The following is a 24,784-nucleotide window of genomic DNA, read 5'->3' on the forward strand; positions in this document are numbered from 1 at the left end:
CAGTGCTTTCAGAAATATATAGTAGATATGTAACCGTCTAAGGGCTCCACTGTATGCTGCAGGTGCCGGTAACTGCACGATATCTTTCGTGTACCGAGTACTTCCTTACCGAGATCTCGTGAGAGTCGTGACGTCAACGGGAGCTCCAGTATGGGCTCTGACTCCTCTCAGTGGAGACTCACTGCATTGGTTGAGCTTAATGCATCGGCCCTTCTCTTAGTAATACGCTCAAAGTTCCAGTATTGTGATCGTGCATATAGATGAACATATAAAATTCAAATGTAATTGCACAGGTAATCCGAAACACACCCTACGCGTTTCGTCCACTGATACAAATAATGTAATGTTGTGAATATATACACTGCAACCAATTTTGTTAAGGGACAATGCCCGTGCAAAAAATAAAACAGTAAAACTATATATAAAAACAATATATAAAAAACTAAAATTATATGTAAAATATACAATACAAGTGAAAGTCCAATCCCAAAAACACTGTCCTTCAGAGTCTCTGCAGCCTGAAAAGGGGGACCACCAAATCCCTCAAGGATATCTAAGGAAAAAGCAAAAAACAACAGTCACACTCATAGTATAATATGTATCACAAATTTACATGGGACTGGTAAAAATAAATTGCCCACTCACAAACATAAGAGGAACATGAGCATGTATGAGTTTAACTCTATCACCAACAGTTAGCAGGGTTCCAGCAAAGATGGGTTTTTTTTGTTTATTTTTTCAATACACTTGTTTGTTCAATTCTGGAGTGCTGCCTGCTGATTTTGTATCCAAACGGTATCGTATTGCTTATTCTTCATTATAGGATCTGCACCCACACCAGTGCTTTTTGTTCTTTTTCTATGTTATATATATTTTTTAAAGATGAAATGCGTAAAAGGAAATAATAATATTAATACATAATGCATAAAATTATAAGATGGATAGAATAGAAGACCAGGTGTAAAGGGACTCAGAGGGAACAATTGTTTTATACAGTAGTGCAATATATGCCACAACAAATGGGAAAAGGTTACTAGAACAACAGTTCCCAAATAGTGGATAACAGAGGAGGATTAACATAGAGAACAAATCACAAATGAAGAGACCAATGGTGGCCAGATTCCAAGATGGGAAAAAATGTGTAATTAATATATGAGTATATAATAATAATAATAATAATCAATGATATGTGTGTTTCACCTGGCTTTCCATCTCTAGTACCCCTGTAATCCTTCTTTGCGTAGGTGCAGTGGTATCTGCAGAATCGCGCATCTTCCGGCTTCAGAACGAAGATCAAGGAGGAGGGATTGATACGGAGTGTATGGGTATGATGTTCACATGAGGAGAAAGATGGAGAGGATCAGTGTGAGAGTCCGATTGGTGAACTAAGTGCTATACAACACCATAAGTGAAAAACATATACCCAGAATAAAAATGTTATAAAAAACAGGTAGAGGGGGTGTCACGGTAGACCAGGTCTTATCTACACATTAATACTGGGGTTCTGCACTGAGCACACAAGGTGAGTAAAATAAAGTGTAATTTATTTCTTTTCGGACAGACACAAATCTTCACAATATACACTCAGTAAAACACTTACTGGGATGGGGAAACTAAAACAATTGTCCTTGGAACGAAACAAAGTCTCTGGGCACCCCTGCACGCATGCAAGTGGGTGCGCACAATGATCCGTGTAGCAGTTCCTGGCTGGGGGCGCAACTTGCCAGCCCTCTATTCCCGCCAACAGGTAAAAGTTTATTCCGTCCTTACAGGGTTCGTTCGGGAACCCTTAGCTCTAACGAATTCCAGAAGAGGGGGATGATCCTGGGTTACGATATTATTATCCCCTCACACTCGGAACTGCAGATGCTGGAACTTGGTCAAATCAGATGAATCTCGTGAATCTGACTGGGACTGGGCTGCAGGCATTTTTATAGGGTTCAGGGTCCTATATACTTAACATATGCACTCAATCCCGCCCGTGGGAATATTTTCCCCACCTATCCCCGACTTGCTAGTACTTCGCAGAAAGGGCAGGGGCTGCCTCCCGGTTTGCACGGAGCATGTGCCAACTTCACACCTGAGCTCCTTAGCATACCAGGGTCAGCCCCTTACCTGACGACACAGAGTCTGGGTTTTGGCCACCAAGTGTGAAGTACGCATACTTTACACCGGTATCTGGCACTCACAATATCCCGTACACAAGATAACAGCGAGAGCACATAAAAAACAGAATGATAATAATGATAATGAGTTAGATGGTGATAAAACAAATGAAATGTTAGAATAGGGTGTTCGAAAAGCATCATATAAATATACACTCACACGACCAAATGTGAGTGACAGTCACATCTGTTGCAGTGTATGATTGTCTCTGATATCGTCACTGCTGTACTCACAACTCTTGAACGTCAAATCTTCCTGGGATGCTTGAATCAGCGGGGATACTCCTGTAGACTGTGTCTGCGAATCATCTAGGGTCTCCTCAACTGGCATGTGTGAGTGCCCTTGTAAAAAGAATTTTGCAGACAATTTTTGATGCTTCTGCCTCATGTTTCATCCAATCGTACCTCAGACAAAGTAGAAACAGTGGGGGTTGGTCCCAGAACAAAATACCGGGAAATGACTTGGTATGGATATAGAAAATATATATAATCACTCACATGGGCTTATGTGAGTGCCCTCATATAACAGGTACTTCACTCCAGATATGTTGGTTCATACGCAGCTCCTCTTAATCATATAGTGGAAGGCAACATGAGAGTGGTAAAAGGGGATAACAACTTTATTGGACATAAGGTTAAGAACAAAGTAAAATATAAATAGGAGGTGTGACCTACACTAAAAAGCAAATACGTCCTGTAACTGAGATTCTGTCCGGCTCCTGCTTAGAGTTGTTATTCTTTCCACGTCTGGAGGTCTGAAGCAGGAGTCTTCCAGCAAATGACTGAACAGAATGAAAGTTCTTTAAAATCTTGAACAACGCGTTTCGGATAACTATCCTTCCTCAGGTTCCCGGCCATCCTAACACCTAGGATTGCTGAGGCTTTTCAACTCCAGACTTCTCATAGACATTGAGGCACCCTCTCTGCAGGGGCTTTTTGAAGTATGGAATTGAAAAAACCTTCAGTTCATTCACCCTTAGCATATTTGCATGCCAAAGGATTTTTCCCGGGCTTGCAGAAAAAAGTTTTCCTGTCTTCACATTTACTATACATTTACTGCCACTACTATACATTTTATATGTGTGTGTATGGTTTCTTTATTCCTTACTGCACTCCAAAAATTAGAGTGCTAGCTTATTCCGTTCGCGAGTTAGCTTCTTTACTTGAACGATGTGACAGGGTGAATGAACGTCACCAGCCATATACCTGGCAAACCTATGTTTAGGCTTGCAGTGCAGCAGTGACAAGGTTAAGTTTCAGTTGAGAAGGGCTGCTTAATTAGTCTGACCCCAGCTGCATAATCAAGGTATTTTAAAAACCCCAGGCTGTACACACATGCAAGCAAGCTGGTCAGGAGACAGGACTGAAATACTGAAGAGATTACTGCTATAAGGTCTGTTTTTCAAAGTACATGTGTGATGAACTGTCTGTGTCCTGCATGCTGAAGAGAAGCTGCCTTGTCTTCTATGCTGAAGAGAAGCTATTTTGTTTTTGTCTGCTGAAGAGAAGCTATTTTGTTTTTGAATGCTGAAGAGACGCTATTTTGTTTTTGTGTGCTGTATATTTTTAAGGCTCAATAAAGAAGCCTTATCAAGAGAACCCGCGTGTGTGGTTGCATGTACTCTGCAACACCCCACATGAAATCAAATGGAGGCCATCAGTTCTATCAAACAATCAATCGAAATAGACAGCACACTAAGGCAGCAGAAGTGGAAATAAATGGATGTTGTGCAACGTGGAACTGAGAGGACTCTATTTCCTCTCGAATAGTAATCCAAAAAAGAATCCAATGTTCCCAGCACACAGAAGAATCAAAAAAGAAGGGAATATGCCAAAAAAAGGTTTAATGAGCAAAAAAATAAAACACAAATCCTAATGTTATGTACAGTAAGTAAAAAAGACAAAACCACAATTTGTGCCATCTTTGCTGATGATACTAAATTGTGTAAGGTAATAGCATCAGAGCAGGATGTAATTTCTCTTCAAAGGACTTGGAGAGACTGGAAACGTGGGCAGGTAAATGGCAAATTAGATTTAATACAGATAAATGTAAGGTTATGCATTTGGGATACAAGAATAAAAAGGCGACTTACAAATTAAATAGAGATATATTGGGGGAATCCATGATGGAGAAGGATTTAGGAGTGCTTGTAGATAGCAGGCTTAGCAATAGTGCCCAATGTCATGCAGTAGCTGCAAAGGCAAACAGGATCTTATCTTGCATCAAAAGGGGAATGGATGGAAGGGAAGTAAACATAATTATGCCCCTTTACAAAGCATTAGTAAGACCACACCTTGAATATGGAGTACAATTTTGGGCACCAATCCTAAGAAAAGACATTATGGAACTAAAGAGAGTGCAGAGAAGAGCCACCAAATTAATAAAGGGGATGGACATTCTAACTTATGAGGAGAGGCTAGCTAAATTAGATTTATTTACATTAGAAAAGAGGCGTCTAAGAGGCGATATGATAACTATATACAAATATATTCAGGGACAATACAAGGAGCTTTCAAAAGAACTATTCATCCCACGGGCAGTACAAAGGACTTGGGGCCATCCCTTTAGGTTGGAGGAAAGGAAATTTCACCAGCAACAAAGGAAAGGGTTCTTTACAGTAAGGGCAGTTAACATGTGGAATTCATTACCCATGGAGACTGTGATGGCAGATACAATAGATTTGTTCAAAAAAAGGTTGGACATCTTTTTAGATGGGAAAGGTATACAGGGATATACCAAATAAGTATACATGGGAAGGATGTTGATCCAGGGATTAATCCGATTGCCAATTCTTGGAGTCAGGAAGGAATTAATTTTTCCCCTTAATGGAGTTTTTTGTTTGCCTTCCTCTGGATCAATAAGTAAGTATAGATATTAAATAAAGTATCTGTTGTCTAAATTTAGAATAGGTTGAACTTGATGGACGTACGTCTTTTTTCAACCTCATCTACTATGTAACTATGTAACTATGTAACAATGCATCCAAACAAAAAATAATGGGAGTAAAACGGGAAGGAAAAAAGGGAGGGATGGGATAGGGTGAGACAAAAAATATAAAAGTGACAGGGAAAGGGGGGTGGCAACGTTTCGGGGTACAAACCCCTTCCTCTAGCCCTTTCCCACGAGGCACAAAAATGTCTGATGGTACTTCCCTTTCCCTGTACAGATCACCCTATAGAAAAATGCACAAAAACAACAAGCAACCGGGATAAATATATCCTAACGGGGGTGTCATGATAATATCAGGAACTACTAGGTCGTTTAATCCCCGTTGGTGCTTGAGGGGTTAATGACATTGTGACGGTAACTTTGTGACAGGCTATAATAATACACCAAAAATACCTGGGTTCAACTGAACGAGGCTTAGATATGATAAAATATAATTTATTCCTTGAAAAAGGTGAACACAACAAGATAATACAAATAACAAACAAATATGACACTCACTTAAGATGGAAATTATGAAATAGTCAGAAATCGTGACTAGCAGTTCATACAGCAATCTTGAAAATCACAAAACACACGAAAGACAATAGCCATAGGCTGGGCCTTGTTTATATACAATTATTTCCCATTGAACACAACCTAAACCCAGCCCCTCTCATAAATCAGTGGTGATGTTGACAGTTTTCCCCAGAGTAAAACTCCTCCCACCCAAGGACGTTTACAAACTGCTTTTCCTATCTAAATAACTTCATAACTTCAGTTTAGTAATACTTACTGGCACGCGAGACATATTAATACATTCCGGCATGCATGACGCTCCCTATAAGACTAAATATTACCGTGTAATACTAAAATTAAGAGAGATATTAATATCTGTCTCTTAGGACCTGCTAGACATCATGTGTCTGTAATCGTTAGTTGCGGCTCGGTCCCCCGGTTACACATATGTAATTTTTAGCATGTTCAGCAGAGGACATCTCCTAATATTCTTATATTTAATAAGGTCACTCATTCTGATATCTCCTTGTGTACGCACCCCTGGCCCCCATAACCCTTTGTCAAGAAATCCTTTGAAGCTGGGCCTGTGTGTAGCGAACATTTGTCACAGGTGCTATATTCACACCCAATTCTCCAGACCTGGGTCCTAGCTGTCTCTACCTGCAATATACCCTTGGCCTGCAAATTAGGTATTAACATACTGTACACTAAACCCCCTCTGTACTTTTCACACCCAACTTCAATCAAGCCTGTTGAAGCCCAGATATTTCTGAAAAGATAACACACATCTGTATTTTCCTAAACTGCAGCTCATTAACCCCTTAAGCCTCCCGCATCAATCCCAGTGTATGTGTTGGTGCAAACACTGGAACGGAAACAATACATTTTTACAGGGGAATATACATTAGGATGCTGAAGCAAGGTAAAAACACATTACTGGACCACAGTCCAGTTAACCCCTTGCTTCCCAGGTGAGAGTAGGGGGTGGCCAAATGGGGTGTAACCCCTTTAATCCCGGGCCAAATCCCCTCTACCATGACAGACATACTTTTTTTTTTTTTAACAAAAGATAAAAATGCGGGGTTTGAAACCGGCCAGGATGTTTCTTTGGTCTGTTCTGCATCCTGGGTGGCCCACTCAAGGTGTTAACTGTTTTAACCAGGGCTTACAGACCTGGTCGGGGGAGGGTAGCTTCAATTATTCTGTAGAAGGGGTGGGCTCCTGCCGGTGCCTTGAGAAAGGCAATTGGCAGTTGGCTAGAGGATTTTGAAAGGCAGTTGGCTACAAGATTTTGTAGGGAGTTAGCTTCAGAGTTTTATGGAGACCAGACTGAGAATATGGCATTGCCTCTTATCAATGACCTCTTTGGGAAGAACCTATGTCCTTTGGTAATGTACTGTACAGGATTTTCTGTTTTATTCCTTTTATTTTAAGAAACTTATATTGCAACTGTATGTTTATTTTGTATCTCCTTTCTGTAATCTAAGCACTGTATTTATATATATTAAAACATTTAATAAGTAATGCTTTGGGCTCTGATTGAACTGGTGCACACTGGAGAGAATAATTTACTAAGCTTGGGCACACGTTACTACAGTTGATGTTATGTTAAACTGGATGGTTATGACGTGCAATTGAGCAGGGATTAATACTAACTCGCTGGCTCCTTGCTGAGGAAAAAAGGGGGTTGCTAGAGTAGCCTTGTGTATTAACCCTGGTTGCATATCTAAAGTCACGTGCTCACTTGTATGCTATCCTAGGCGGTGGGACGGCTTGAGGGGATACTGTCCATTTGCGGAGGTGAAGTGTGTGCGCTTGCGAGCGTTGGTATTAACCCTTGTCCCGTATGCAAGTCGCGTGCTAGCATGGGGTCGTACGTGACAAGGGGGCGCGTACAAGGGACAGTCCAGGATTATCCAGCAACCAATACTGATATAAATGATAGTCCCACACAGGGGGTGCAATCCAACAGTCCAAGGTAATACAGTACCCGCTGTGGTAATCAAGGATAATCCTTTCCACAAGGGAATGGCAGCTGCAGACCCCGTAAGTGTTTGTTAAGACTCTCTTGGAGACCTGCTGTGTTCAGAGTGCTGGAACATCAGTTCTATGTTCATGTGGGGTGGTCTGCAAAGTCCCGCAGTGTCCTGCCATTTTGGGGTGCAATTTGAACCCCTTCTTACCCCATACCTCCAGTCCTAGGGTCCTCTGTCACTGCCACACATTACAGTATCTGCTTCTTCTGCTGTGCGAGGTCCCCGAACCAGGTGGGGGGGAATTTGCGTTCCCCCTGCCCAGCGCTGGAGCCCATCGCGGTCCGTCGGGCCTCCTTCTGCGACGACTCCACTTCCCGCCACCATTGCTGACATCCACATATCGTCTGGCCTCAGGGACAGCAGTGTCGCCCAGCTGGATCACCCCCCACTCCTCCGGCTCCACTCCCTCGGCTGAAATCCTCCATCTGCTTCCTCCCGCCATTATAACCGGTCTTGGGGATTCAGGTTTCTGGGTGGGTCCTCCAACTGAGCCCCAGACACAGCATACGTTAAAACTTCTCCATTCTTTTTCCAGCACAGCAATGAAGACCCGGCTCCAAGTCCAGGTCAAAGTCGCCCCATTGAGACACACTGCAGAGGATCGTGATGTACCTTTAAGAGTCAATTGGCTGGACTTAGAAGCAATCTCGTCTCTTTAGGACCTCAGCTGGCAGCTTCAACTTCCCGACCATGTGTCGAACGCCTCACAGCATGCCAGGACAGGACGCCTCCGGGGACGGGTCTTCTTCTACGAGGTGAGTGAAATTTGATTTTATTTCTAATTTTTTCAGGAATTCGGCTCCTTTATCCAGGGAATGCATGGCTACAGCCCGGCCACCCTTGATAACCAGTTTTCCTAACGGGAAAGTTCAGTGGTAGCGGATGCCATTTCCCCTCAGGATTCTGGTCACCGGCTGCAGCGTGCACCTGCGATCCAAAGTACTTGGGGACAGGTCCTGGAAAACTTGCAGATTAATGTCTTCAAAGACTTTAATGGTGGCATTCCTGGTAAATTTGGAGAGCGCATCCTTCGTTTTGTAAAAATGGAAGCGGACTATAACATCTCTAGGGGCCTCCTCAGCCTGCGGTCTGGGCCTCAGGGCCCTGTGACAGCGATCTAATTGAGTCTCTGCCTCTGTTTTATCCAGCAGAACTGAGGTTAGCCACCAGGAAACAAAGTCTTCAACATCTGCAATCACTTCGGGTATCCCCCTGATCCTGACGTTATTTCTTCTGTCCCTATTCTCTGCATCTTCTTGCTGCTCCATGATGCCTGTAAGCTGCGCCTTCATATAAGCTGTAGTCTTTTCTTGTTTCTTCATTGCCTTTGCTGTGGCGTCTATTATCTTTTCTAGTTCATCAGTCCTGTCCCCGATCTTGCCAATATCTTTCCTTAGTTCAGAGATTTCTGCATGAATAAATGATTTTGTCATTAAACAATGCTTTCAGTTCCTTCTTTAAGTCGCTTCTGGTGACTAGCTCTCTGTCGTCGCCTTCCTGCTTGGATTCCATCTCGGAGTCAGAGCTGCCAGATTCCCTCAGAGTCAGCTCCCTTCCCGCTCTTGGCGGCTCCGATGAGGCAAAGTAGGATTTGAGATCCCAGGCATTCTTGTGTCTTTTCGATCGGGCTGCCATCTCTGGTTTTTAGACTTTGAAGTCTTTAATTTGTTGGGTCTTTTAAAGGTGCTTTTATTGTCAGTTGTGCTTTTATTATGCTGGGCATCGGTGGAACTTAGGCGTTAAGCTGCCATACTCCTCATAGCCGCGCATGCACCTCCTCCAAATATATATATATATATATATATTTTTAATGTATTTTATGTTTTTAATGGTATTTTGTAGATTTTCAAATTAATCAATAGAGGGAGACTTCCCTAAGTGAATTATCATGTGTTTGAAAAGATATGATTTCTTAGTGAAGTTTTTCTCACATTCAGAGCAGTTATAAGGCTTCACCGCTGTATGGATTCTTTGATGTTTAACAAGATGCGATTTCTGACAGAAGCTTTTCCCACATTCAGAGCAGGTATAGGGTCTCACCCCTGTGTGGATTCTTTGATGTTTAACAAGATGCGATTTTTGACAGTAGCTTTTCCCACATTCAAAGCAGGTATAGGGTTTCACCCCTGTGTGAATTCTTTGGTGTGTAACAAGATTAGATTTCCCACTGAAGCTTTTCCCACATTCAGAGCAGTTATAGGGTCTCAGCCCTGTGTGGATTCTTTGGTGTCTAACAAGATATGATTGATTACTGAAGCTTTTCTCACATTCAGAGCAGTTATAGCATCTCACCCCTGTGTGGATTCTTTGGTGTTTAACGAGATCCGATTTCTGAATGAAGCTTTTCCCACATTCAGAGCACTTATAGGGTCTCACCCCTGTGTGGATTCTCTCATGTTGAACAAGATTTGATTTCCGACTGAAGCTTTTCCCACATTCAGAGCACTTATAGGGCGTCACCCCGGTGGGTATTATTTGCTGTACAACATTACTGCATTTCCCACTGTAGGTGTTCATGTCTCTGCTCTATAAACCCTCTTCTTGTCTTGTCTGGTATTGTGGTGTCTGTAAGTTTAGTAAAATGCTGTTGATGTATAGGAAAGCTCTGCCCAGTTTCTTGTAATCTTGTTCCAATTCTCATACAGACTTGTGCAATGTTGAAGTCCTTAGAACATATTTCCATTAACACCTCCTGTAATTTATGATGTTTGGGACATTTCTTATATTGCTTCTTGTTCACAGATCAGTCATGTGCTGAAGATACATCTACGGTGAGAAAATGTATTAAGGTAACATTGCAATGCAACAAAGTACATTTGGATGAGAAAGACAAGTTAATCAAGTTAAACCTTTATAAAATTCTACTTGTGCAAGATACTAAATATAAATAAAGTTACATTGTTATACAGAGGCGACCAACTTTATTCTAACTCGGCTAGTTCCGCGAATTTAAGAATATCCCGGTGATGTTCGGTTTTGTATAGTTTTCGGCCGGAGTGTATTGCGTTATTTTCCCGGCTGTGATTTAAGCATTTTATTCCCGCTGGCTGCAATACTGCAAAGCCGTGTAAAAACACATGTGGGCGTTTGCGAGCTGTTGTGTTTGAAGTCTAATACCTTCGCGGTTCAACCTACACAGTCTGTGCGCCCGCAGTAATAGTAAAATTGCATATTTAATTTATTTTAAAGTACAGTACTGTACATGCTCGGACCCTGTTGGTGTGAAGTGAGGGGGTTCCTAACATCTGGGGGCAAAAATAATTTTATTTCTAGGTGCCCTAGAACAGAAGTTCCCACGCCAATTGTCCATGAACTTGACCGAGGCCCTAAGTAGTTCCCGCGCCAATTGCGTGAATATAATGTAAAATAACCCGTTCTGTGGGTCTGAGCGGGTTGAAAGTCGCCTGGTCCTCACGCGGAAGGGCCCTTGCCATAGTGGCTAAATATCAGCTTTGCACGACCCACGGAACCGGAGATCCAAAAATACAGTTTAAAAGCACATTACCAAAGTGGCTTTTTTTCTGCCATGCAAGTCAATGGCAGAAACCTAAACTTCACCATTACCCTGCCTCTGTTCTGTTGCCACGAGAGGGTCATAATTTGCCCTGCAATCCTGCCGCAACTAGGACTACATGGTGACCGAATCTGGGCCCTCTAGGTTGAACAGAACCGGACTTGTGGGTTCCAGGTTTCCGCTCATTCTGACTTAGCCGGTTCAAAGCTTTGTCCGCCATTACGCTCAATGGTAAGACCCTCCTCGCCGGCGTGACCCTTTCTCGCCGCCATTATTGCTCGGACCCTGTTGGGGTCAAGTGAGGGGGTTCCTAACGTCTGGGGGCAAAAATAATTTTATTTCTAGGTGCCCTAGAACACAAGTTCCCACACCAATTGACCTAGTTCCTACGCCAATTTCCCTAGTTCCTACGCCAATTGCGCGCTCATTGCTCTTTTTTTACAATGTTGCCGATCTTGCGGCTGTGCGGTCTGGCAGTAAAAAAACAGTGCAGTAAGCCTCTACATTTGTTACACTGTCAAAGGAGCAAATGGAAACAATGGGAGATAATTCAACATGTTCTTTTATTGTGGAGTCAGTACAAAAACATTTATTTACAAATACAGTACAATGTTGAAACATTTCAAGTGCACAGCAATTATAACCATCAACACACAATAATACATACAGTTCTGCAGCCTTTATTAAATTCTTCTGCCACATTGAATTCGGAGAAAACATTTACAAAACATTTGTAAAACATGGAGATACCTGAAAAATGGACGTTTACACTGTATGAATATTAATTTATAATACAGTATACAGTATATACAGTATACCGTACTGTATATAAAATCTGTTTGTTTTTGGTGCATGGGGCACAGGGAGTTAAAGTGACTTGCTTTTTATGTACTGTATTTGGGGCTTGTCTTTGGGGGTTTATTCATCAAATTATTATGATTTTGAAATTACAGTGCTGCTAACTATTTCAGCCACACACCTCCAGAGTTTTTAATCCCTCCCTAGCCAAGCGTCAATCAGCTGAGTCACCCTATCCTAACAACCCCCTCTCACCACTGGGTCGTTAACCTTCTGCATATTGCCATAATGTTCTTAATCCACCCCTAGCCCAGCTACAAACGCTCAGTACGCCTGCGTCTAATCACACCATCCCCCTCCCCCAACCCTTAGAGGCCTGCTTTGGAAAATCCCCTCTCGAATTTGAAATGTAAATCTGACTGTGATGTGCACAGCACTTTGAGAATTGAGCGTAAACTGATACATGTTTTCACACCCTGATGAAATACAGTGTCAGTCAGTATGGTTTACAGTCACATGTTTTAAATTAAATACAGTACAGTACATTCTTTAATATCTTTAAAATATAAATATATAAATATAACATGTTCTTTTATTGGTGGAGTCAGCACAAAAACATTTATTTACAAATACTGTACAATGTTGAAACATTTCAAGTGCACAGCAATTCTAACCATCAACACACAATAATACACACTGCAGCCTTTATTAAATTATTTTTTATGATTAACTGCTTTTTGAAATTACAGTGCTGCTAACTATTTCATCCACACACCTCCAGAGAATAATACATAATGCAGTCTTTATTAGGTTTTTTACATTTGTAAAACATGGGGAAATATGAGTAATGCACATTTATAAGAATATGATTTCATACTATATACAGTACTGTAATGTACTGTATAATATATATACTACTGTATATACTGTATAGTAATATTATTTTTCCTTCTTTATCTTTTCCTCATTCTGTCTGCAGTACAGTAGTTCATTGAGAGAGGAGAGGTTTTATGTACATCATTACTGCTGTTTATATACTGTACATTTGACTGTACACGCAGATTTGACGGGACACAACGCCCCCATCTCCCCCTAGGCCACCCTTTTTCCTGGAACGACAAGAAAACAAAAACGTAGTTCAGTTACTGTAGTGTACTGTATGTGCGTACTGTACTGTATTATGGCAGAACTACTGTAGGTGGCTGGTGCAGCTTTCTCTGGAAAGAAAAAAATGGAGCAGTTAGTAGGCAGTTACTGTAGTACTGTCAAACTAGTCTACTGTACTGTATACTGGAACTACTGTATACTCTGACTATCTGGAAAGAAAAAATCTGTGCCATACTTACCTGTATCATACTGTACTTACAATACTACAGCACTGTACTACTTTCCTGATGCTTGCCTATTACGCGCGATGACAATGGGCAACACAGTGGCAATATGGTCTATATATTTATTGCAGCGTTCCACGGTGAGTACATCGTTCCAAAAACTCAGTATGCCTTTCAACAACTCGTCCTTTTTGGAGGGTTTCGCCACTTTCCGGATATGGTCCTTCAGCTGATGCCAGACCATTTCGATCGGATTGAAGTCTGGCGATCTGTCATTGGAAAGAAAGGACAATTGGTTTAAGAGCTAAAAACAGTGGGGAACAAAAATGGGACACGGTCTACTGCACTTACTCTGCTGGCGTCTTCACCCAGTTGATGCCGCGCTCAAGGATACTGTATGTGCCGTTGACGCGGTGTGCTTGGGATCGTTGTCTTGGTAGAAGAGGTGACCATTGGGAAAGTCGCGTGTGATGTATTGCACTATCTCGGGCACAATGTTGTCTTGGAAGTAAGCTTTATTCATGATTCCTATAGCAAGAAAAGAAAAGTGCTCAAAAAACTGCACAATAGTACAGTACAGTGCATACGGTAAGGCAACACTAGTCAAGTACAGTGCATTAGGCGACATTATATTTGATACATTTTACCTTCAAAGATGACAATGCATCCCGGTCCACGCCTAGAGATGGCACCCCACACATGCAGCTTCACAGGGTGTTTTGGCTGTGGCTTCAAAGATATGCGGCCTTTTTTCTGGAACGCAAAGCTTGCAAATCTCTCCAGCGACACAGTAGACTCATCAGTGAAGATGCAATCCTGGAAAGTCACCCGCTGTCGATCCATGCCTTGGCCTGGACCACTCTTTTGATTTTGTTTGCGTCCCGTATCATGGGGTACACTCTGTAATGACAAGGAATATTTTTTTTTAGCGGTACAGTGCAGTACAGTTTGCTAAACAACACTTTTACCTCTGTTACTGTCCAGTACTAACCTCACACGTCCATATTTCCATCCAATGCTGCGTCTCATCTTCTTTATGCTGGTCTCGGATACAGTCAGATTGTGCTTTTCCTGCAGAGTGTTTTTAACCCTTAATGCACTCCTCTCATCATTCTCCTCACTTATTTTGTCCATCAGAAGAGTTGTCTCCCTACAATGTAAAGAAATTATATTGTTTTATTAATACTGTATGCAGCAATATAAAATGTATATAAATGTAATGTAATATACAGTAAATATAAATATACAAAAAATGTATACTGTTGTGTTGTACTATAAATATAAATATACATCCTATATATACCGTTGTAAGATTAATTGAAATATACAAAAAATGTATACTGCTGTACTATAAATATAAATAGACAAAATATATATACTGTTGTACTAGAAATATAAATATACAAAATAAATATACTGTTGTAATATAAATATAAATATAAATCCTATATATACCGTTGTAAGATTAATTGAAATATACAAAAAATGTATACTGCTGTACTATAAATATAAATAGACAAAATATATATACTGTTGTACTAGAAATATAAATATACAAAATAAATATACTGTTGTAATATAAATATAAATATACATCCTATATATACCGTTGTAAGATTAATTGAAATATACAAAAAATGTATACTGCTGTACTATAAATATAAATAGACAAACTACTGTACAGTATGTTGTAATATAAATCAACAGAAATAACAACAGTATTACAGTAGATACAGAACTGTACTGTAGATGTACAGTACAGTTTTCTATAAAAATTTTTTTGTTAAGTTTTATAAATATACTTACGCGTTAGTTACCCTTGGTGCGTTTTTGCGGTCTCTGTTTTTTCCGTATGCATGATAGCTCACGGTGGCTGCTGGCACAACGAGGCCAGAAGTAGCTAACCAGCATTGGATATCTGCAATTCGGTGTCCGCTCGTGTACATCTCCTTCATTCGCATGCTGAGATCCTTGGAAATCTTTTTAACAGGCATTGCTGCGAGTAGAAAGAAATACAAACACAAGAATGTATATTCGATGTTTAGTCGAGGTGTATTCTATGTGCAGTGAATCCACAAAATGGATGGTGTATTTATACGGTAATGACTCACATTAGAGTACGCCCACTTTCAAAACCTGTACCTGGTCGCCATGCATAAAAGGTCACACACTTTGCATAGCCCACCACTCGCTGATCTTTATCTGAACTTGCCCTTGTCCAGATACTGTACTGCATTGTGCCACCCGCTTCCATGGAGCATCCCCAGTTCTATGGACGCAAGAACCCACTCACCTCTGCCGTGCCGGTCATGCAGAAAAAGCGAAAGGCGGTTGCCGTTTCCACGCCAAGGGCAAAGCGACAGGCTAAGGCCAATAAAGAAAACCTTCTGCTGACCCCAAAGGCTAAGGGTTTTCTTAGACGTCAGCCTCATTATGTGAAGAAGATATACGGTAATACGCTCTCTACGCAAAACGAATGGCAGTCAACCCATCGAATCCGCAGACCACTTCCTCCCATATGCTTCGACGACTCTGCTGTAGCTGTCCCGGAAATCTTCATACCGTCTTCTCCACCCCCATCTTCTCCAGTTCCATCTGATGACGCTGCCGCCTCTGAAATCCACGGGTCACTGTCTCCTTTGCGCTTAGACGACTCTGCTTCTCGCCCGGAAATCCAAAGGTCACCTTCTCCATCCCTCTGCGACGACTCTGCCGCTTCTCCTCTACCGGGTATCCACAGATCCCCTCCTCCACTCTCCATCGATGCCGCTTCTGTCCAGGGAACCCCCATCTCATCCTCCGTTGCACCCATCCCCCCAGATGTCCAGACGCCATGCACAAGCAGCTCATTAGACCGGATCCTGAATGGGATAACTGTGGATCTCCCCGGGAACTCTATTGTGCTGGCAAAGATAGATCTGCTTCTGGAAACAATGCTACTGTAAATGTGGAGCAGCGGGTGTTACAAATGGAGCAACGGATGCTACAAATAGAACAACGGATGGATCGACGGATGGAGAAGATAGAGGCTGACATTGCGGGCATACATTATTTGCTCGGTGTTAATGCCCCTGTTTCCCCGACGCTGGAGCAGGGGAGTGACAAGGATGTGATGAATGGGACCTTCGACCCCCTTCCATCACCAAGCGCCCCCCCTCCACCAGAAGATGCAGTGTACATGTATGCCATTGAGGAGGACATGACAACCCCGTCAAGACCACGCCAGGAGACAACCCGGCGACCACGACCAGAGGAAAGCTTCCTCCCAGAAAACCTACCATCGCCCGTCGCCTCAAGTACACCGCTCCCAAAAGACCTACACCCGCTCGCATCGAAACAGTGCCCGACATCACCCTGTGCGATCTGCCACCGGCGCTCAGGGAGAAGTATAGGGTGAGGAGTGCTGGTGTACCCCACAAGTATGCCTTGATAATTTTTAAGCACCATGTTCCCTACACGTTGTACTGCGAGTGGGTGTTCAAAGTGAACTACGATGGGAATCGCCAAAAAAAGGCGCTTCCTGCCAATTTAAGGAAAAAAATTGTGGAAGAATTGCGGCGCTTTTATCCTGTTACAGATCCTGTAATGAAAGGCGTTCGAGACTGCATTAATGGCGTTTTGCGCCATGCAAGGAATCAGCCCTGGATGGACAATGTGGAGGACTTTCAGTGAGACCATACTGTTGTGCTGAACTGTATTGTACTGCACATGTTTTGCCCTACAGTACCTGCTGTACTTAAACAAAGGAGATGTTGTTGTGTTTTTTTTTACACAGGACATGCACAACTCCAGTCCCTGAGGGCCACAAACAGGCACGGTTTTCAAGGTTGCCCGGTCACGCCGGCGAGGAGGGTCCTATCATTGAGCGTAATGGCGGACAAAGCTTTGAGCCAGCTAAGTCAGAATGAGCAGAAACCTGGAACCCACAAGTCCGGTTCTGTTTAACCTAGAGGGCCCAGATTCGGTCACCATATAGTCCTAGTTGCGGCAGGATTGCATGGCAAATTGCGACCCTCTCGTGGCAACAAAACGGAGTCAGGGTAATGTTAAAGTTCAGGTTTCTGCCATTGACTTGCATGGCAGAAAAAAAGCCACTTTGGTAATGTGCTTTTAAACTGTATTTTTGGATCTCCGGTTCCGTGGGTCGTGCAAAGCTGATATTTAGCCACTATGGCAAGGGTCCTTCCGCGTGAGGACCAGGCGACTTTCAACCCGCTCAGACCCACAGAACGGGTTATTTTACATTATATTCGCGCAATTGGCGTGGGAACTACTTAGGGCCTCGGTCAAGTTCACGGACAAATGGCGTGGGAACTTCTGTTCTAGGGCACCTAGAAATAAAATTCTTTTTTATTTTGGCTGGCGCCTCCAAGATGGAAATGTAAAATCTGACCAAATATAAAGTCCAATCGGGGATGGCAAACAATCCTGAGGGGAATCTTCAATGAAGTCTCACGAGGGTGACAAACACACATACATAACAAAGACAAAAAAGAAAAATCATAGTGTAACTCAAATAACAAAAAACAAAACACTGAAAAAGATTAACTAAAGCATTATTACAAATTTAATATGCAATTAATGGATATATAACAACAAACAAATGTCCGTTGGGCTAAAGACACTAATGAAGGAATATCATCCAGTAGGAGTAAAATTAGAATCCTACTTACAGCAAAGCTGAGTTAATAAAACCCATAGAATAGCCATAAACCAGACCAGGAACCTCTGCAGAAGGATAAAATTGCACGACTTCCAGTGCTCCACGCTGCCGGAATAACCACTGCTGCCGCACACATGGACCCACAAGGTCAGTAGGGAGTGACACACGGTAGATCCGCAACTCCACGCTGCTGTGGCAATCACCAACGCCGCGCACACAGTCACAGACACAGGCTGGTCGCGCGGTGTGCCGATGACATCACAGTGCAGCGCGAGGGCAAGGGGAGGGCCTGGAAAGTCAATGCAGCTCGTAGAGCTTAGAGGACAAAGTCTGGGCTGAACACCATTCAATAGGGGGAGAATAATAATAGTCTTGAAGCCAGTAAAACCACCCTACTCGTTTCGTGACGGAAGTCACTTTGTCAGGGGCATGATGGGAATAGAAACATGCTGGCATATATATATACTACAGCACTAATTAAAACCAGATGATGGAATAATAACATATTAAAAAAGTGAAAAAATCAATACAAGTCAATCTTCCAATTTCATCCTTCTGCAGAGGTTCCTGGTCTGGTTTAAGGACAGCTATTCTATGGGTTTTATTAACTATCTACTGAATGTTGGTGGAGAACTCTAAAAAGCAGCACACAAACCACTGCTCACTCTAATGGCAAACACCACAAATTTACAACGTCCAAACAACTACCCAAATTCCTACTCATACTGTTACTCTCCTTAGCAGGTGATATTGAACCTAACCCAGGTCCTCCCATTTCAGCTCTGTCCCATGCCCCTGAGAATTCCAGCTTTAAATTCCAAAAAGGCCTATCTGTCGCCCACATAAATATCCGGAGCCTGCTGCCCAAACTGTACGAACTAAGGGCATGGTGCCTTATGCATAAACCCAAAGCCATTATTCTTACAGAAACATGGCTATCCCCTAAAACCCCTGATGCAAATATCGCCATTCAGGGATACTCCATTTTTAGGAGAGATAGGTCAAAGAGAGGAGGAGGGGTGTTATTTTATATTGCAGACACATTACAATTTACACTGTTACATTGCCCTCCAAGCCCACCCTCTTTTGAAATTCTAGTTGGCAAAATCTGCCTCCCCTTTTCTAAGCCCATCTTGCTTGCTGGCATCTACCGCCCCCCTAAAGCCCCTCTACAATCCCTGACTGATATCACCCAATTTCTTGGCTCCATTTCCTCTCTGAATGAGAAGAGTGAGCTGCTAGTTCTTGGGGATTTCAACTTCAATTGGCTTGACCCTAAAAACCACAAAATCCAGATACAACTCAAGTCACTTAACCTATCGCAACTCATTTCCCAACCCACACGGATAAACCTGAAATCGCATAACCATTCTTTGCTAGACTGGATTCTCTCCTCAAACCCCAGCAGAATCCAATCCTCTGGCATCCTTCCTGATATTTTCAGTGACCATGCAATAGTGTACTGCGTAAGGAAAATTAAACCGCCCCATTCAAGCCCTAAAGTTCTCCTCACTAGAACATTTAAAAACTTTAACCCACAACAGTTTCTGGATGACCTTACCAACTGCCCATGGCACAGAATCGATTTAATTCCCGACCCTGATTCTGCGCTCGACTATTTCCAATCTGAGTTCTTAAAACTCTGCGATACCCATGCTCCACTACGCAAAATAAGGGTACGGGGGGCCCACCTTCCATGGGTTACACCTGACCTTATAGCATTCTACCAGTTCAGGGATGCCTTGTGGAAAAGCTACAAAATAACTGGCACTACCAAGGATCTCAATCACTACAGATGCATGCGGAACATGTGCACAAGGCAAACAAGGCATGCAAAAGCACAATATTACTCTGACAATCTCCACCAGAATACATCAAACCCAGCTAACTTCTGGAAGGTTATCAACAATATATTCCAGCCTCCTAACCATCAACAACCAAGTAATATCACTAAGGGGGATATTACTCTGACAAACCCCACTGACATTGCAAATGCATTCAATGACTACTCTGTGGGGTGTGCCACTAACTTATTAGCGAAACGCAGCACAAACCCCAAACATGAATCTCATCCTGGGAGTATCCCTACAGTCCCACCCCCTCCCAACACTGCCCACAATTTTCAATTTGGCCCAGTATCTGAAGAGGAGATTATACAAGCGCTCCTCAAACTAAAACTAAGCAGCCAATGTGGACCCGACTTACTACAATCTAGGTTCCTACGACTTGGTGCCCCAGCCATTGCCAAACCAATTGCGTCCATAGTCAACTCTATCCTGTCTGCAGGCCATATCCTTAAGACCTGGAAAACTGCCAGAGTTGTCCCAATCTTCAAAAGTGGGGACAAAAACACTGTCGCAAACTACAGGCCAATCTCACTTCTCCCAATTCTATCCAAAGTCATGGAAAAATGTGTCCACTCCCAATTAAGCGATTTCTATACCAAGACAAATTTCCCTAGCCAATTCCAATCTGGGTTTCGTCCCAAACACTCCACCGTAACTACACTGCTAAAAGTTTGCAATGAAATCCAGTGTGGAATGGAACGGGGACAACTCACTGGTGCAGTATTCCTAGATTTTGCAAAGGCTTTTGACACAGTTGATCATGCTATCCTGCTTAACTGTAAGGAATCCACTACTGGCTTTGACTATAGCCTTGCAGACCTGTGCAGTTGCAAGCTTCCTCTGGTAATCTATGGCACAGGTGCTGCCTCTCGTTGCAGCTTCTGCCCTGTGCTACTTCATTGGAGGAATACTCACACACCCTCCTCCTGTGATTGGATCTCCGCCCTTTATATTCTAGGCGTCGGCACTGAACCAGCGCCGAGCATAACCATTCCTACCTAAGAGGGGCACAGTGAGGGGGGGAGAGAGAGGCACAATGAGGGGGAGAGAGGGGTACAGTGAGGGGCGAGAGGGGCACAGTGAGTGGGGGAGAGAGGGGCACAGTGAGGGGGGAGAGGGGCACAGTGAGGGGGGGGAGAGAGGGGCACAGTGAGGGGTGAGAGAGGCACAGTGAGGGGTGAGAGAGGCACAGTGAGGGGGGAGAGAGAGGCACAGTGAGGGGGAAGATAGAGGCACAGTGGGGGGGAGAGGGCACAGTGAGGGGGGAGGGGCACAGTGAGGGGGGGAGAGAGAGGCACAGTGAGAGGGGAAGAGAGAGGCACAGTGAGGGGAGAGAGAGGCACAGTGAGGGGGGAGAGGCACAGTGAGGAGGGAGGGATAGAGGCACAGTGAGGGGGGAGAGGCACAGTGAGGGGGGGAGAGAGCGGTACAGTGAGGGGGAGAGAGGGGAACAGTGAGGGGGGAGAGAGGAGCACAGTGAGGGGGGAGAGAGGGGCACAGTGAGGGGGGAGAGAGGGGTGAGAGAGGCACAGTGAGGGGGGAGAGAGAGGCACAGTGAGGGGGAGAGAGGGGTACAGTGAGGGGGAGAGAGGGGTACAGTGAGGGGGAGAGAGGGGCACAGTGAGGGTGAGAGAGGCACAGTGAGGGGGAGAGAGGGGCACAGTGAGGGTGAGAGAGGCACAGTGAGGGGGAGAGAGGGGCACAGTGAGGGGCGAGAGAGGGGCACAGTGAGGGGGGGAGAGAGGGGCACAATGAGGGGGGGAGAGGGGCACAGTGAGGGGGGGGAGAGAGGGGCACAGTGAGGGGGGAGAGAGGCACAGTGAGGGGTGAGAGAGGCACAGTGAGGGGGGGAGAGAGGGGTACAGTGAGGGGGGAGAGGGGCACAGCGAGGGGGGAGAGAGGGGCACAATGAGGGGGGAGAAAAGGGTACAGTGAGGGGGGAGAGAGAGGCACAGTGAGGGGGAAGATAGAGGCACAGCGGGGGGGAGAGGCACAGTGAGGTGGAGAGAGGCACAGTGAGGGGGAGAGAGGCACAGTGAGGGGGGAGAAAGGGGCACAGTGAGGGGGAAGTGAGGCACAGTGAGGGGGGGAGAGAGGCACCGTGAGGGAGGGAGAGAGGCACAGTGAGGGGGGGGAGAGGCACAACGAGGGGAGAGAGAGGCACAGTGAGGGGGAGAGGGGCACAGTGAGGGGGATAGAGGGGCACAGTGAGGGGGGAGAAAGGGGCACAGTGAGGGGGGGAGAGTGGCACAGTGAGGGAGTGAGGTGCACAGTGAGGGGGGAGAAAGGCACAACGAGGGGGAAGAGAGGCGGGGAGAGGCACGGTGAGGGGGGAGAGAGAAGCACAGTGAGGAGGGAGAGAGAGGCACAGTGAGGGGGGAGAGGCACAGTGAGGAGGGAGAGAGGCACAGTGAGGGGGGAGAGAGAAGCACAGTGAGGGGGGAGAGGCACAGTGAGGAGGGAGGGATAGAGGCACAGTGAGGGGGAGAGGCACAGTGAGGGGGGGAGAAAGCGGTACAGTGAGGGGGAGAGAGGGGTACAGTGAGGGGGGAGAGAGGGGCACCATGAGGGGGGAGAGAGGGGCACAGTGAGGGGGGAGAGAGGGGCACAGTGAGGGGTGAGAGGCACAGTGAGGGGGAGAGAGGCACAGTGAGGGGGAGAGAGGGGGTACAGTGAGGGGGGATAGAGGGGTACAGTGAGGGGGAGAGAGGGGGCACAGTGAGGGGGGGAGAGAGAGGCACAATGAGGGGGAGAGAGGGGTAAAGTGAGGGGCGAGAGGGGCACAGTGAGGGGGGAAGAGAGGGGCACAGTGAGGGGGGAGAGGGGCACAGTGAGGGGGGGAGAGAGGGGCACAGTGAGGGGTGAGAGAGGCACAGTGAGTGGTGAGAGAGGCACAGTGAGGGGGGAGAGAGAGGCACAGTGAGGGGGGAGAGAGAGGCACAGTGAGGGGGAAGATAGAGGCACAGTGGGGGGGAGAGAGGCACAGTGAGGTGGAGAGAGGCACAGTGAGGGGGAGAGAGGCACAGTGAGGGGTAGAAAGGGGCACAGTGAGGGGTAGAAAGGGGCACAGTGAGGGGGGGGAGAGAGAGGCACAGTGAGGGGGAGAGAGGGGTACAGTGAGGGGCGAGAGGGGCACAGTGAGGGGGGGAGAGAGGGGCACAGTGAGGGGGGGAGAGGGGCACAGTGAGGGGGGGAGAGAGGGGCACAGTGAGGGGTGAGAGAGGCACAGTGAGGGGGGAGAGAGGGGTACAGTGAGGGGGAGAGAGAGGCACAGTGAGGGGGAAGATAGAGGCACAGTGAGGGGGGAGAGAGGCACAGTGAGGGGGGAGAGAGGGGGCACAGTGAGGGGGGAGAGAGGGGCACAGTGAGGGGGGAGAGAGAGGCACAGTGAGGGGGTGAGGTGCACCGTGAGGGGGGAGAAAGGCACAACGAGGGGAAGAGAGGCACAGTGAGGGGGGGAGAGAGAGAGGCACACTGAGGGGGAGAGAGGCACAGTGAGGGGGGAGAGAGAGGCACAGTGAGGGGGGAAGAGAGGCACAGTGAGGGGGAGAGAGGCACAGTGAGGGGGGGGAGAGACACAACGAGGGGAGAGAGAGGCACAGTGAGGGGGATAGAGGGGCACAGTGAGGGGGATAGAGGGGCACAGTGAAGGGGGAGAGAGGGGCACAGTGAGGGGGGAGAGGGGGCACAGTGAGGGATGAAGTGCACAGTGAGGGGGGAGAAAGGCACAACGAGGGGAAGAGAGGCGGGGAGAGGCACGGTGAGGGGGGGAGAGGCACAGTGAGGAGGGAGAGAGAGGCACAGTGAGGGGGGAGAGGCACAGTGAGGAGGGAGAGAGGCACAGTGAGGGGGGAGAGAGAAGCACAGTGAGGGGGGAGAGGCACAGTGAGGAGGGAGGGATAGAGGCACAGTGAGGGGGAGAGGCACAGTGAGGGGGGGGAGAAAGCGGTACAGTGAGGGGGAGAGGGGTACAGTGAGGGGGGGAGAGAGGGGCACCGTGAGGGGGGAGAGAGGGGTACAGTGAGGGGGAGAGAGGCACAGTGAGGGGGGGGAGAGAGAGGCACAATGAGGGGGAGAGAGGGGTACAGTGAGGGGCGAGAGGGGCACAGTGAGGGGGGGGAGAGAGGGGCACAGTGAGGGGGGGAGAGGGGCACAGTGACGGGGGGGGAGAGAGGGGCACAGTGAGGGGTGAGAGAGGCACAGTGAGGGGTGAGAGAGGCACAGTGAGGGGGGAGAGAGAGGCACAGTGAGGGGGAAGATAGAGGCACAGTGGGGGGGGAGAGAGGCACAGTGAGGTGGAGAGAGGCACAGTGAGGGGGAGAGAGGCACAGTGAGGGGTAGAAAGGGGCACAGTGAGGGGTAGAAAGGGGCACAGTGAGGGGGGGAGAGAGAGGCACAGTGAGGGGGGAGAGAGGGGGTACAGTGAGGAGCGAGAGGGGCACAGTGAGGGGGGGAGAGAGGGGCACAGTGAGGGGGGGAGAGCGGGGCACAGTGAGGGGGGGAGAGGGGCACAGTGAGGGGGGAGAGTGGGGCACAGTGAGGGGTGAGAGAGGCACAGTGAGGGGGAAGATAGAGGCACAGTGAGGAGGGAGAGAGGCACAGTGAGGGGGGAAGAGAGGCACAGTGAGGGGGAGAGAGGCACAGTGAGGGGGGGGAGAGACACAACGAGGGGAGAGAGAGGCACAGTGAGGGGGATAGAGGGGGCACAGTGAGGGGGATAGAGGGGCACAGTGAAGGGGGAGAGAGGGGCACAGTGAGGGGGGGAGAGGGGCACAGTGAGGGATGAAGTGCACAGTGAGGGGGGGAGAAAGGCACAACGAGGGGAAGAGAGGCGGGGGAGGCACGGTGAGGGGGGAGAGGCACAGTGAGGAGGGAGAGAGAGGCACAGTGAGGGGGGGAGAGGCACAGTGAGGAGGGAGAGAGGCACAGTGAGGGGGGAGGGATAGAGGCACAGTGAGGGGGGAGAGGCACAGTGAGGGGGGGAG

The 24,784-nt window shown here is 46.3% G+C and overlaps 2 protein-coding genes across 3 annotated transcripts in view; both read right to left on the reverse strand.

Moving 5' to 3' along the window:
• The window catches only part of LOC142464319 (uncharacterized), a 582,685-nt gene that overhangs the window by 505,132 nt on the left and 52,769 nt on the right, over nt 1-24,784 (reverse strand). The window lies entirely within an intron of this gene.
• LOC142464313 (uncharacterized) overlaps nt 9,417-24,784 on the reverse strand; it is a 68,174-nt gene continuing 52,806 nt past the window's right edge. Inside the window, exons 4-5 of the mRNA XM_075567800.1 lie at nt 20,223-20,254; nt 9,417-10,124 (exon numbers count right to left, since the gene is read on the reverse strand). Of these exons, the coding sequence (XP_075423915.1) occupies nt 9,498-10,124; nt 20,223-20,254 (659 nt within the window). The 3' untranslated portion in view covers nt 9,417-9,497. The remainder of the gene's footprint in view (nt 10,125-20,222; nt 20,255-24,784) is intronic.

The sequence above is a fragment of the Ascaphus truei genome, chromosome 12 (assembly GCF_040206685.1).
Source record: "Ascaphus truei isolate aAscTru1 chromosome 12, aAscTru1.hap1, whole genome shotgun sequence".
In the NCBI taxonomy this organism is placed as follows: domain Eukaryota; kingdom Metazoa; phylum Chordata; class Amphibia; order Anura; family Ascaphidae; genus Ascaphus; species Ascaphus truei.